At 48.4% G+C, this 13,987-nt stretch overlaps 1 protein-coding gene across 2 annotated transcripts in view; it reads left to right on the top strand.

Moving 5' to 3' along the window:
• Positions 1-13,729, top strand: part of PROSER1 (proline and serine rich 1) — a 65,125-nt gene extending 51,396 nt beyond the window's left edge. For both annotated transcript variants that reach the window (XM_032975130.2, XM_032975131.2), the window contains exons 9-15: positions 708-830; positions 2,501-2,545; positions 7,088-7,647; positions 8,175-8,481; positions 9,451-9,583; positions 10,334-10,418; positions 11,796-13,729. In XM_032975130.2, the coding sequence (XP_032831021.2) occupies positions 708-830; positions 2,501-2,545; positions 7,088-7,647; positions 8,175-8,481; positions 9,451-9,583; positions 10,334-10,418; positions 11,796-12,350 (1,808 nt within the window). In that variant the 3' untranslated portion in view covers positions 12,351-13,729. The remainder of the gene's footprint in view (positions 1-707; positions 831-2,500; positions 2,546-7,087; positions 7,648-8,174; positions 8,482-9,450; positions 9,584-10,333; positions 10,419-11,795) is intronic.
• Positions 13,730-13,987: the final 258 nt, after the last annotated feature.

Genomic DNA, 13,987 nt, shown 5'->3' with positions numbered 1-13,987 from the left:
TTGCCAGAGATGGTTGAGGAGCTTGCTGGTCTAGGCCTCTTGGGGTGAGTAGTGGTGGAGTTATGCAAAGGGAGAGGATCATCATTGATGTTTTTGTCTTTTTTTTTGCTATCGTACTTACGCACCATGGATTTCCCATGTAAAATAGTCAGGCAACTGGGTAAACTGTGTAACAAATACAGTCATCTGTGTGGTAAATAAAATAAATTCAACATACTTTACCATCCATAATACAGCCTACGTGTTAAACATACTTTACCATGCTGACAGTGCGGGTCGGTGAATGTTGGGGGTACCAGTTCAGATATCCCTGATGCCCACCTGAGTCGGGAATCAAACTCAGGTTGCCGGGTTCACCGTATAGTGCGCTAACCACTGTATCAAAGCTCCCCATCCCAGTCACGTGTATACATTCAAAAACGTACGTGTGATTAAAGGGAATCATTTTGGTAAAGTCCCCGATTAAGCAGTGTGTCTCTCTCTACTTGTCTTACTCCCCGTGTGGATATTCACGATTACTTTTATTCATGTGGCACCCCTGGAAGCAAAGCCCCTTGCGTGTTTTGCCAGTTTTGCCGGAGCCTGTGAGCGCCACCCATGGTTCACAAGCATCACGCCATGTGTCTCTCTCTCTCTCACACAGTTGTCTCTCACGCAGCTGTCTCTCACACAGATGTCGCTCACACCGTCTTCTCTTTCTCGCCCAGCCGTCTCGAAGCCGATCTCCGTGACGTCGGCCAGCGGCATCACGGCGGCCGTCGGCTCTTCGGCACAGCCTCCCTCCTCAAAGTCGGCGATGCCAACTCCTGTCCTCGCCCACATTAAGGCTGGTGCGTAACGAGAGTCTGCAGAAGTGGCTCAGGTAGCTCTGGGGGGGGGGGGGGGAGTTTATAATAATGACCCTGACGCCTGCTGTATATTTGAATTGCAAATTCGCATGGATTTTTCTGCGGGTCCTCCGGTTTTTCCCACTGTATTTAGAATCGACGTCACACGTTTATAGTATTTGGCCGCTATCAATTTCGACACAAAGATAAGCCACTTCGTTGCGCTATCGTTTGTGGCCAGGTCTCTTCTGAAAAAGAGCTATATAGCTCAGTGGGACTCATCTGGTAAAATAAAAAGTTTAGGTTTAATTATGCGTTGACGTGTCCAGGCGGTGGCGCATTTTTCACCAATTGCAAAGGTGTGCGGTTTGAGACCAGGTGCTGTCCTCGTTGATACTACAAGTGTTGGTGAATAAAAAAACTATCATATTATTGATTGGACACATTGTTTTTTTTTCATGTACCTAAGGCAAATGTATTTATGTTCATAGAGAGGAATACACATGTGATCTTGGTTAAGCAATGTTAATATGTGTATTTAGGAAATAGGGCAGTGCGTGGTAAGTATAACATTATTCTTTGGTTATTTCGGTAAAGTCACGTAGGTATGAAATAAAATTAAAAACAAAGTGTTTCTTGCTGTGGTTGTCCCACCTGATGACGGACGCTTGTGTTGCACCCGAAACGTCGTAATTTTATTTTATACCTACTACGTGACTTTACCGAAAGAACCAAAGAGTATGGATCCCTGCAGTTACGAAAACGTCAAATCTAAGTTTCACATTCTTTGGTGTAATGGTTTAGCACACTGCACTTGCGATCTAGAGGTCGCCGGTTCAATTGAAATTTCTGGCACGACCGTTGAAGCAATGACCAAGTATCCTAAATCCCCCTCGCCTTTCCGCTCCCAGCAGCATAGATGGGTACACCCACAGTTAGTCGATTGACAGGTCACATGTGGTGGAGTAAAAGTGTGGGTACCCTCCCTCTTCCAACACGACTTGGTCATCGTGGAAGAGTAGGCCAAATAACCCTCTCGGGTTTTTTCTAGTGGAGGCCCTTTCTCCTGCAGTAGCTCGAGCAAACAATAGGAGGGCCGCACCTATATTATTATTATTTGGTTCTTTCGGTAAAGTCACGTAGATTGAAAAAAAAGTGACAAAAAATTTAATAAAAATAATAAAAAACAAAAAACCATTGATGTAGACTGTAGCCTGGTTCTTAATCGAAGTGAGTGTACTGGCAGTCTATAATGTAGACTGAAGGCTGGTTATTAAGTTTAATGAGTGTGCTGGCAAACTATAATGTAGACTATAGCAATGGTTATTAAACTGAGTGAGCGTACTGGCAATCTATAATGTAGACTTATTCTTGGTTCTTTCGGTAATAAAAATAAACTATATACTCTTGTTCACAAGTACATCGTGGAAGAGTAGACCAAATGCCCTGTCGAGTTTTCTCTAGTGGAGGACCTACATCCTGCAGTAGCTCGAGCAAACTATTGGAGGGCCACACGTATACTCTTGTGCACAAGTACTTTTTTTTACTGCTAATATTTACACCGTTTTTCACTATCTTTCAGTGAGATATAGACGAGTGACTTAAAGACAGTGTTGTGTGAGTATGTCTGTTTAAACCTGTCACTTTGTTCGTTTTTTTTCTTTTTGCTACAGATCCAGACGCTCAGCCCAGCGTAATAAAACAGTCCACCAGTCACAGTGAGTGCATTTATTAACGTCCTAATGACCACACCTGCACAGGTGTGTATCGCTCTGAAGGGTCCGCGGGGAAGCGCCCGCTCATGTCTGTTTGTCAATGCATCCATCAACGTGCGCTCTGGTTCCATGATGGCACCAGTAATACGGTCAGACTGTCGTCACTGTTGTGAGACCGGTTCTCCCACGGCCTTGTTAGATCTCAAACGATTAGTGTGTTTGTGCCTAGTTACTACATGCATGAGAGAATGCGAGGACATTGCAGGGTTTTCGTAGGTTTGGTGGGTTACGAGGTGGTTGGTTAGCAGATGGTTTCTGCAGCAATGGATTCTTAAAATATCTGTGTAGAGATTTGAGTGTTATATGCATCTTACATGCATTGGTTTTCTCCAGACACTCCAGTTCCATATAGATACGGATGTTGCAGTCATTTGTTGTTTTCGGTTGTATTTTATGTGTCTGTGTTTTGCATGATTAATTTAGACTTAAATTATCAGCAAGAGAAACGGAATTGTCATCTATATATAGGAAATTTGTGAATGTGTGTCTGTTCAAATTGTTTAGCATACTTCCTGACATGCAACAAACTTGACTGTACACAATGCAAAAAGTATAGAAATAGACTTTTGTATTTTGGGGGGGGCGCAATAATGGATATATTTTGCACGGCAAGTGAGCGGTGACGTCACATCTGTGATGTCACCCGCATGCGGAAGTGTCACGCAGTGTGCCTGCTGACGCCACGCATCCCCCCCCCCAACCCTCCGCGTAGGGCCGTGCATTAATCCAAGACAAGAATCCAAGTCTCGGGCGAAGCCGGCTAGTAGTAGTCAAGCTAGTTGGTTATAAGTCTGTTCCTTTTTGTATAATTTTTATTGTATCGTTTGCGGCATTAGCCATTAACAAACGTTTTCTTCACTCAGCTAAAACTCAATGCGACAGTATATAATTTGCATGTAATTTTCCTGAATTGTAGATCATCAATTCTCACAAAAAATGTTCGATTGCCTGTATCATGAGCACAGGAATTGGGTTTAATCAATGTACATCCCTACGCATTGGCACGCATGGTTTACTCAACCATGCGATGGCAGAACCCTCGTGGAAACAGTCCAGAGTCTCATTGAGGTTTATCTGAGCAAGGAAAGACTGAAACACATACAAAGACAAAAATCCCCGTGTAGCCTTAACAGACTCTAAGGACAAGTGCTGTTAGCGAGCACCTATGAAACACATACATACACACATATACATGCACACTCGCACCTCCGATTAGCGTGGTTAGCTATGTGTGGTGCGAAAGATAGGTTATACGTACTAATATACATATGCAGAGTTTCACATACATGGCGAGATGTTAACTACCTCGCTTGGTATACAGGAGGTCATGGGAACGATCCTGACCCTGACGCCTGTATATTTAGAGTTTGCATGTTTTCACCGTGATTACTTGGATTTTTCTGCAGGTCCTCCAGTTTTTCCCTCCCAAGTTTAGAATAAGCATGCGTTTAGAATCAACATGCGTTTAGAATCAACATACGTTTAGAATCAACATACGTTTAGAATCAACATGCGTTTAGAATCAACATGTGTTTAGAGTATTTAGCTGCCGTAAATTTCCACACCATAAGCCACTTCGTTGAGCTATCATTTGTGGCCGGCATTTATAGTTTAAATACGTACACACAACAACAACAACAACCACCATTCGCCACTAAGTGGCGGTGACGTCACCACGACGCTTGTGCCAGGCCATGTGCACCTTGAGGCCACGTGAAGTGTCGAACGCCCGCTGGCAGGAGGTCACGGGGCAGACCCAGGTGCCACGGGTCGAAAAACTGAGATGACTGAGATGACTGGCTGATGCACCACCTGTGCCCCCTACTGTGCCAACTTGCTGTGCTTTAGCCACCCGGCGCTCCGCTCGTTGTTGTGAGCGTCGCTCCCCCGCTCTCCGTTGTTGTTGAAGGGCGACTGCCTCCAACTGCCCAGTAGCGTCCTTCACGAGCCTCCTCCACTGAGGCCGATCTTGACACCGCTGGTACCAGTCATCGGCAAGTCCACTCAGCTCCTCGTCCTTCTGTACAACATCACTCCATCTCTTCTCTAGCCCATGCCGCGTCCGTTTAGCCCCCTCGATCCGGCTGAACAAAAGCTGTTTAAGGCATGCGGTGGCTGGGCATGCGGGCTACATGACCCAGCCATCGGAGCCTTGCCTGCCGGAGGAGCTCACCGATGGGACCCTGCCCAGATCTTTCAAGGATTTGTGAGCTCCTCACACAATCCAGTCTGGTTAAACCCAGGATGGATCGTAGGCAAGCCAGCCTAAATGTTTCTAACCGGCGAAGATGTTCCATTAGGGGGGGTCCACGTTTCGAAAGCGTAGAGAAGGGAGGGAATGACCGTGGCCGAGAAGACCTGAAGCTTCGTGCGGAGCGACAGACCAGGCAGCTTCCACACAGCGTTACGCAACCGATGAAAAGATATTGCCGCTCGACTGATTCGGAGGGAGACCTCCACTGCCAAACCGGAGCCGGTCATGAGCACACTGCCCAGGTATGGGAAACTCTCCACTCTCTCCACAACTGCCCCATCACCGATTGGGAGTTGTGGGGGTGGAGTGTCCGATGGTACAAAATACCCAGGCAGGTGCTTAGTTTTGGTGGGGCTGATGGTAAGGCCCCACCTCTTAGTGGCACGCTCCAGTTTCAGCAGAAGTGTCTCCAACTCCTCATTTGAATGAGCAGCAATTACCAAATCATCGGCATACATAAAGTGGTTGACCAATAGGGAGCCATCCCTTGACCGCACCCGGGCATCGATCAGCCTCCCATTATATCTGTACCAAATGGAAATTCCCCCGGTACAGCTATTGAAGGCTTCACGAACTACGTGATCAAAATATATGTTAAATAATATGGGAGCCAGAGGACATCCCTGTCGCACCCCAAGGTGTACAGGGAATGACTCTGACTCCCGGCCACATAGTTTTACCCGGGCCCGCTCACCATCATGAAGGTCCTTAATGATTGTGAGCAGAGGGTCAGGGACTCCTGACCCATCAGAGGCCAGGCCTACTGATGGTATCATAGGCCTTGACCAGGTCGACGAAGCAGAGATGTAGGTCTTGTTGGAATTCCCTACACCTCTGCTGTAGCAGACAGACAGAAAATATGGCATCTGTGCAGGACCGTCCTTTCCTGAAACCGCATTGGGGCTCCGCAAGCCTCTCCTCAGCGTGCCTAGCAAGGCGATGTTGAATAATCCTTGCCAGAACCTTTCCCGGCACACTGAGGAGTGAGATGCCCCTGTAGTTGTTAGTCTGTGCGGTCCCCCTTCTTAAAGAGGGGGACCACCAGGGCATCCTTCCAATCCTGCGGACCCGTCCAGTGGTCCAGACTGTTGTTATGATGTCATGTAGGGCAGTCTGTGCACAAACGCCACCCTCCCTCAGCATTTTGCTTGGGAGATCATCTCTGCCCGGTGCCTTTCCTGGTCTCAGACTCTGGATCGCCTACAGTACTTCCTCAACAGATGGCACCTCAGCCAGCCACTCACAGGGGTTGACTTCTTCCTCCAATATTTGAGACACCGCAACCTCAGCAGGGTCATCCCCACTTTGTGCCACGATGTTTTCCTAGCTGAGGGATTTCCCCTCCCCCAGGACCTCACAGAAATGCTCAGCAAATCTGCAAACCTGTTCCTTGGGGTCGGAGATTGGATCACCGTTTTTCCCCTAATGATGGTAATAGGTGTGGCGCTGCAGGTTACTTTTTTGATGGAGTTAAATATGGATTTGTGATCGCGGGCCACTGAGACAGACTCCATCTCCTCAGCAACCCGTGAGCACCACCCATCCTTCCAGCGCCTCATGGCTCTCCGAACCTCCGAGCGAAGGCTGCGGTAAGCCTGCTCATTCTCTGACGTGGGATGCTGTAGACGATTAGAGTGGGCCTGTCGCTTTTTCTCAACCATCCTGAACACCTCCTCTGTCAGCCAGGGTCTCTGGGGAGGTTTGGACCGCGTACTCAAAGCAGCCATTGCAGCTGCATGAGTCACAGTCCTAAACCTCGCCCATTTACCCTCGACATCAGGAGGAGTGGGGGACGATGCCAACCCCAACCGCAAGGAATGATTAAATTTTCGCATGCAACTTTCATCAGCTAACTGAGACCAGGCCACCTTAGGTTGGAATGGGGTCCTGGGTGTACACCCACCACCGGAGTGGAAGAATGGTAGGCGCATCTTACAGATGACTAGTCGATGGTCAGAGGACAGATCAGCTCCACGGTAGGTCCTGGTGTCAAGGACATGGGATCGCATCCGCTGATCCGTCACTATGTAGTCCAGCAGATGTTCTTGCTTGGACCCGACATGAATCCACGATGTTGTGTGGATGCGCCGATGCCGGAACAGCGTGTTGGTAATTACAAGCCCATGGGCTGCACAAAAATCTAGCACACGCACACTCACATACACACACCTGCATACATACGCACACATACATGCACATTATTGTTGAGATGCCCAACCGTTTTCTACCAGGTCACTCTGGCAGCTCCAAATCATCCCACGCTTCTTCGACCAAGCCCACAAAGCCACCTCCGGGATCCTCCGCCAGCACCCACGCTTACCTGTCGCCCGCCACATCGACTCCTGCCTCCACGTTAATGCCAGCATTGACCCAAGCGATCCAGGCCAACTCCGCTTTCCAGTCTTCTGGGGCCGCCGCGGGAGGAGTAGCGGCGGAGTGCCTGCCGTCGGCACAGTATCTGGCGACCGCTGGTGCGGTCGCTCCCCCGCCAAACTACTCGAGCTTCCACGGGGTGTCGCAAAAACCCTTCCGCCTGCCCAGCAGCAGCACCGCGTCGCAAGCACTGCCGTCGGCCGCCCCGCCACCCTACCCGTCCACGCCGCCAGTCTCCGCGTCCCTCGGTTCGTCGGGATCTGCGGCTGAGAGTTTCCTGCCGGCACTCTCGGGGTCATTCCCCTTGGCTCAGCAGCCGTACCACCACCCTGGCGCCACTGCTGTCGCCGCCACCACCGACACGTCGGCCCTCCCATCGGCGGCCGCCCCCTTTCCATCGCTGCCGGCAAACTTCCAGGTAGGCTTGGCCACATTGTGGCAATACCACGATATGTCGTGCAATATAGGATCCACGATGGTTGTATCATTCGTTTTGAAAAATATCGTCACATCGTGCTTACTGGGCTCGTTATTTTTTGTTGTTCATTATTTCATTATCTGAGAAAATAAAATCACAGTGAATACCAAGTGACGTTCTAAAAGAATAGCTATTATGCATTACGTTAGTGCTTTGTAAAACGTTTTGCGGAGCAATGGAGAGCATGGCGATTATATGACAATTTTCTGAAAGTCTGCGTTTTTAGCCGCGTAGATTGAGAGGTTGTAACAATTACATTTATACCAAGCTTATGTCGAATGAACTGCTGTTGAATGTTTATGTGATCTTTCGTACTTAAAGTACACCAAAGCACAACAACAAGGTAAAACATCGTGAAATAAATGTGCAAAGTAATGGGAAACTGTGACTTGGCGAAAATCGTCATATCACGACGCTCAGCATTACCGCACTGTGGAAAACAATGCCGCGGCAAACCCCACTTCCAGGCAGCTGGTGGCGGCGGGGGTGCGGCCGATGGCACGGCTCCGGCGAACGCGGAGTCACGTCGGTACTCCTACGGCGACACGCACGGCGGCAAGCGGCACTCGGCCAGCACCGACGGGCAGAGCCGCTCGGCCCCGACACCGCCGCCACAGAAGAAGACGAACGCGTTCCTCCCCCCGTCGTCTCCGGCCTCCGCCGGGTTCGCACCGTTCGCTGTGGGTGCCTCGCCCACGGCCGCGTCGCACCTTCAGCCGAGCGCGGCTGTCCAGGAGATGTCGTCGCGAAAGAACCACGAGTCTGGCAACGCAGGTGAGCTGAATTTTGGAGCTGTAAAACTATAAAGCTACATTTTACTTTAACATTTAAGGCCCACTGAGCTGCATAGCAGAAGCGATCTGGACACAAATGCTAGCTAGATGAAGTGGCTTGTCACGTGGAAATGTATAGAAGTAAAATATTCTAAACACATGTTTCTAAACGTGGAGAGAAAAACCAGAGAACCCGGAGAAAAATACACGTGACCACGGGGAGAGAGACATGCAAACTCCAAATATACAGGCATCAGGGTTGGGATCGAACCCACGAACTCTGTATACCAGGCGAAGTAGTTAACATCTCGTCACCTTGGCACCCATTTGTGATGGCTAGCACACCGGACTGAGAGGTTCCACCGAGTGTGCTGACATAAGGCCCCACTTGCTATTGAAGCCACGTTTGACAACTGGGATGCTGCCGCGGTGTAATGGTCAGCAGACTGGACTTGCAATCCAGAGGTCGCCGGTTCGATGCCATCTCCCGGTGCGGCAGTTATAACGTTGGGCAACTTTCTTAAAATCCCCCACCTGTATCCACACGGCAATATCGACGAGTATTGTCGTTCGGCCGGTTGCATATTGAGTGTTAAAGTGTGGATACTTCCATCTCTTTGAGACATTTGACCAGCATAGAAGAGTAGGCCAAATACCCACTAGAGGGGCTCCTTAAAGCTCCGTCTAGTGAAGGCCCTTCCTCCAGCAGTGGAAACGAGCAAGCAATTTCAACGCTGAAATTTTACCATTTTTTTTATTTGGATTGTTTTCCTTCCCCCGCACCTCCGATTAGCATGGTTGACTACGTACGGTGCGAAAGAGATTCAACATACATACTCTGTACCATGTGCATACAGTATTCATATAATTTAGGAGCTATTCATCATTTTGTCTTTGTTTAAACGCTGGGGTCTTGCGGATGCTGACACCACGTCACTGTGTCCCCCTTGCCAATGGTCGTCACCACCAGCCCTGGCGGCGGGCAGCGCAGTGGACGTGGGGGGCTCGGAGAGGAGCTCACAAACCGTGGGGGGCTCTTTGGGCCGCTCTGCCTTCACAGCCCTTCCCAGCCCTGCCGGGGACACCGGCATCTCCAGTGCAGGGTGAGACCCTAAAAGAAACATTAGTGCATTGTTCAAGGATAAACTATTTTTCTTTTCTTTTACCAAGTAAGGCCCACTGAGCTATGTAGCTCTTTTTCAGAAGCGACCTGGCCACAAATGATAGCTCAACGAAGTGGCTTATCAAGTGGAAATATATAGCAGCTAAATACTCTAAATGCATGTTGATTCTAAATGGAGAGGGAAAAACCTGAGGACCCGGAGAAAGATCCACACGACCACGGGCAGAACATGCAAACTCCATATATACAGGCATCGGAGTCGGAATTGAAACCACGACATCCTTCATACCAAAAGCGAGGGAGTTAACGTCTCGCCACCGCGGCGCCCATTTCATTTTTAAATCACAGATGCCGAGCACAGATACAAAGGCCCAAAGCAGCTAAAATGAATCTGAAGCACAAATCTGGACTCATTACATTCATTATTTAAAACATTGCCTTACAATGTTTTTTTTCATCTCATAGGCTAAAAGCTATTAGCAGTGGTCCTTCTTAATTGGTTGCAGTGTATTGACTTGAGATCAGTGACTGATTGGGCTCTACATATGTGTAGATGAGAAAGGTGAATGTGGAGGAGGGGATGGAGACAGAAGCATGCAGAGCAGAAAGAGGAGAGGAGGATCATAGTGAGACTAGGTGCTCGTGAACAGCACTTGCCCCAACAGTCTGTTCAGGCTATCTGGGGGGATCCTTATATTTGTGTGTGTCCCTCGTCCGCTTGTCTGTACAGATTCGGAGCATCCCCATACCATATGCCCATCCAGAAACGGTCATCTTCCTCCAGCAGACACCGGGAAACCCCATCCATTATGCAGGTACTGGGGTGTTCATCGTCACACCCGTGTCTCCGCACGTGAATAGGTTACGCCACGTGATTCATAATATATTTTTTTGGGTTAGGTCACAAAATTATCTGACCCAATGCATGTCGTTAAGAGCCCCGCATCGCCCAACATAAACAAATAAATATAATTGTCACGTGCACAAAGCGTTCAAGTTGCCAGTTGTTATTGTTTCAGTTCATCGCTGAGTTGAAGAACCAATTTTGTAATTTGGATACATTATTTCATTGTTAGATTTAGCATAGAAACTATTGTAGAGCCTTTCCACGCCGGTAGGGAGCATAGCTGTGGTAGCATAGAAGTTCAGCACAACAGTGGATTGTGCTGCACTGCTTTTTGCTAACCACCACCCATTAAGTTTTCCGTTGCTAAGTCCAGTACTACCACCTGAGGATGCAAACAACCCACCTCATAGCGTGCATTTTCGAACACATTGAGAATCTGTATTGACAGAAACACAAAGCAGACCTTAAACACGGTAGGACCAACACCTCGGCCGTGGCAGATCATTGTTATAATTCAATAGGCTCACATGACATTGACTTTTCCAAGACAGAGGTTCTTTGTAAGCCATCTGGCTACCATGAGAGATTCGTTCATGAGGCTCTCCACATATACAAGCACAGAGACAATTTCAACTGAGAAGATGGATTCTGGCTTAGCAATCATTGGAAAGATTTGATAAACCATTTCAGGTCTTAATTGATTGTTCACGCTTACAGTGGCTTTCAGACAGCATACATTAATTTTTCGTCTCCCCCCTCCTCTTTTCAGAACATAGATGGACTAGTCCTTCTAAATAAACTGCCAAATCGCTGCGCGTGGTGCTGACGTTTTTTATAAATAAATAAATACACCGTTTAAAAATAAATTAATTAATGCGAATCGACACACCTGATGACGACCGTTTGTGTTATGGTCGAAACGTCGTGAGAATTTTTATTGTTTTATATATATTTTATTATTTTATTGTTTCCCTTCAACGTCACTTTACCGAAAGAGCTAAGAATATGAAATATGCATTTGTTTCCAAAATATATGATAGCAAGACTGGGAAATGGACGATATGATTTCAATTCTTTATAACTACTTTTTGTGTTTAGTTTGCTGCCCTTCCCCCACACCTCCGATTGGCATGGTTGGCTATGTACGGCACGAAAGAAGTTCAACATACATCCATACATGTGTTAGTCGATGTATGTTATTGGCATTTTGTTAAAGAAGAGACGTAAATAGATGCACTGTATAGGGGGGCGCTGTGTCACCAAGAATGCATATGTGAAAAATCTGGCATGGGGAAAGGGGTGACGCCCACCTTGCTCTTCACTGTCACTGTCTCACCACCCACAGCCCCAAGCAGGCATCGCCGTTCCCAGCTTCGCCCAGTACCAAGTGAGCGGCGGCTACAATCCCCAGTCTCTACTACCGGCCGCCCTCTCCCAGCCGGGCCTGGTACCCGTCTACCCCGGCTTCCCCACGTCCACCCAGGCTGAACTGCCCCTCTCTCTCGGCTCCATGGCCTTCGCCGGGCAACAGCAGCAGCAACAGCAACAACAGCAGCAGCATCACCATCAGCAGTCCTCCGTCCTCGCCGCGGCACCCTTCCTCATGCAGCAGAGCCTGGCCGCTTTCCAGACGCAGGCCGAGCTGAGCGCCGGTTTGTCGGCGTCGATGGGGCTGCCGCTCGCCGTGCCCTTCCCGTCGCACTCTGCGGCGCTCGTGCACCCGGCGCTGGCGGCGCAGTCGCAGCAGCAGCAGCAGCAGCAGCATCAGGAGCAGGCGGCAGCCGCTGCGGCGGCGGCGGCGGCGGCCCTCGGTCTCGCGTACATGGGGCAGCAGAGTGCTGTCACGCAGGACCAGGTTCAGATGCAGTCGGGTTTCCCTGCCGCACTGGGCTGGCAGTGACGGGAAGAGCGGATTCTGTGTCGTTGTACGAGGACTCGGGGTCTGGCACATGCCGGGGTGCGAGGCGATCCTTCACTGTCCCACGTGGGGATGAGCTGCTTTTTTATGAGATGGTGCAACCTAAGAAAGTACAAGTGACTCTTGTAGATACGTAACTGGGCTGGCTAGGTGGGCCAGTCTGTTCAACATGAGTTTGGAGCTTAATTAGTGGATAAAATTACCTTTTAAAACTACGGTGGGGTATTATGCTTTTGTGATGTCACTGGAGTGACGTATTAAAAATGCCCATCTGTAATGTTGTAGTGACATCACTGGAGCATGTCTGACTGATTTTAAAGTCTCCTACTTAACTAAGGAAGCTTAAAAATGTGTGTCCGACAGCACGAACATCACAGCCTATGGTTAAGTGTACAAAAATAAGAGCTATTTGTTACATGGGTTCTGTTGATCATTTTCCCATGACCTCGTGAGAGGCTTGTGGTGTGACGTATAGATGCATAGTCAGAGAAAAACTGTACGGGCATTAGTAATATTGGTCGTTTTGCTATCGGTTGCGAATATTTGGGGGCTAGGTGTGATGGTGTTTATGGGTGGCAATGTGATTAGAGCACTAGCCTCACAAACGGCAGGCTGTGATTTCCAATCCCAGTTGGTGTTGACTCAGCCCACCATTAGAAACTGGCCCTCACCATTAGAATGTGGAATTTCCAGCACTTGGTTAAGGGCTGCCAATGGACCTGACCGGGGAGACCATTTTCACTTATATAGCTCTCTGATGCTTTCTCAAGTTGTACCCACGTGTTCCCAATGAAGCTCCCAGGACGTGGAGCGAAACGTCGGACATCGTTGCCGAGCAACACGCGGCACGCCCCGAAAGCACGTCGGAGAGACGTACAGGACAACAGCGAAGACCTACGCAATCAAGGAATACTATCGATGCTCACCAACAATTGGACGTATTGACGTATGCCAGTCGGTCTTGCTATCTAAGAATGTGGCGATGAGGAACTCGTAGCGACTGCTAGCAGATTGCACCAGGTAACTCCGCATGCAATTAATAGGGTATTTGCATAAAGTATTAATTTTATCTTGACGTAGAATATACACCAATGGTTTGTAAACGTATACACTGGCATGAAAATTCACATTATATGAAATGAGACTCTACGAGGAAACTGCAGGAATTGTATTATTTTTTTTTTACCTGTGACACGATCACATAGCTGCTTATGCAGACATATATGAAACTTGGTGTGTGAAAGTGATGAGGCGAAGGCACGTACACCCATTTGATATGGACATTGGTGGGGCTGTTTTATTTTTGGTAAGCACGGACATGTATACCGCACTTGGAAAAACAATAAAAATCCTAAACTGTGCTGTTGAAAAAGTCAAGACCTCTTTTTTATATATATTTGTTGTTTTTGCTCAATTCCCAATTGTGCTCTACGGTTCCCTCGCAGAGCAATGCAGCCCTTGGTGTTCGAGAATGACCCACAGAAGCAGATATTACAGAGCTACCTTAAAGTGACCTACAAGATAACTTGAAGAGGGCAGCATTTTCCCCATCCACTCTGCATATGCCGGTATTGTTTGTTACGTGATAGTCAAACTGACAGTTCAATTCTCAGTGCTGG

Source organism: Petromyzon marinus, chromosome 55 (genome assembly GCF_048934315.1).
Source record: "Petromyzon marinus isolate PM22_M1 ecotype Great Lakes invasive population chromosome 55, UKy_Petmar_22M1.pri1.0, whole genome shotgun sequence".
Classification (NCBI taxonomy): domain Eukaryota; kingdom Metazoa; phylum Chordata; class Hyperoartia; order Petromyzontiformes; family Petromyzontidae; genus Petromyzon; species Petromyzon marinus.
The sequence above is the reverse complement of the archived record's forward strand: the minus strand, read 5'-3'. Positions and strand labels throughout refer to the sequence as shown.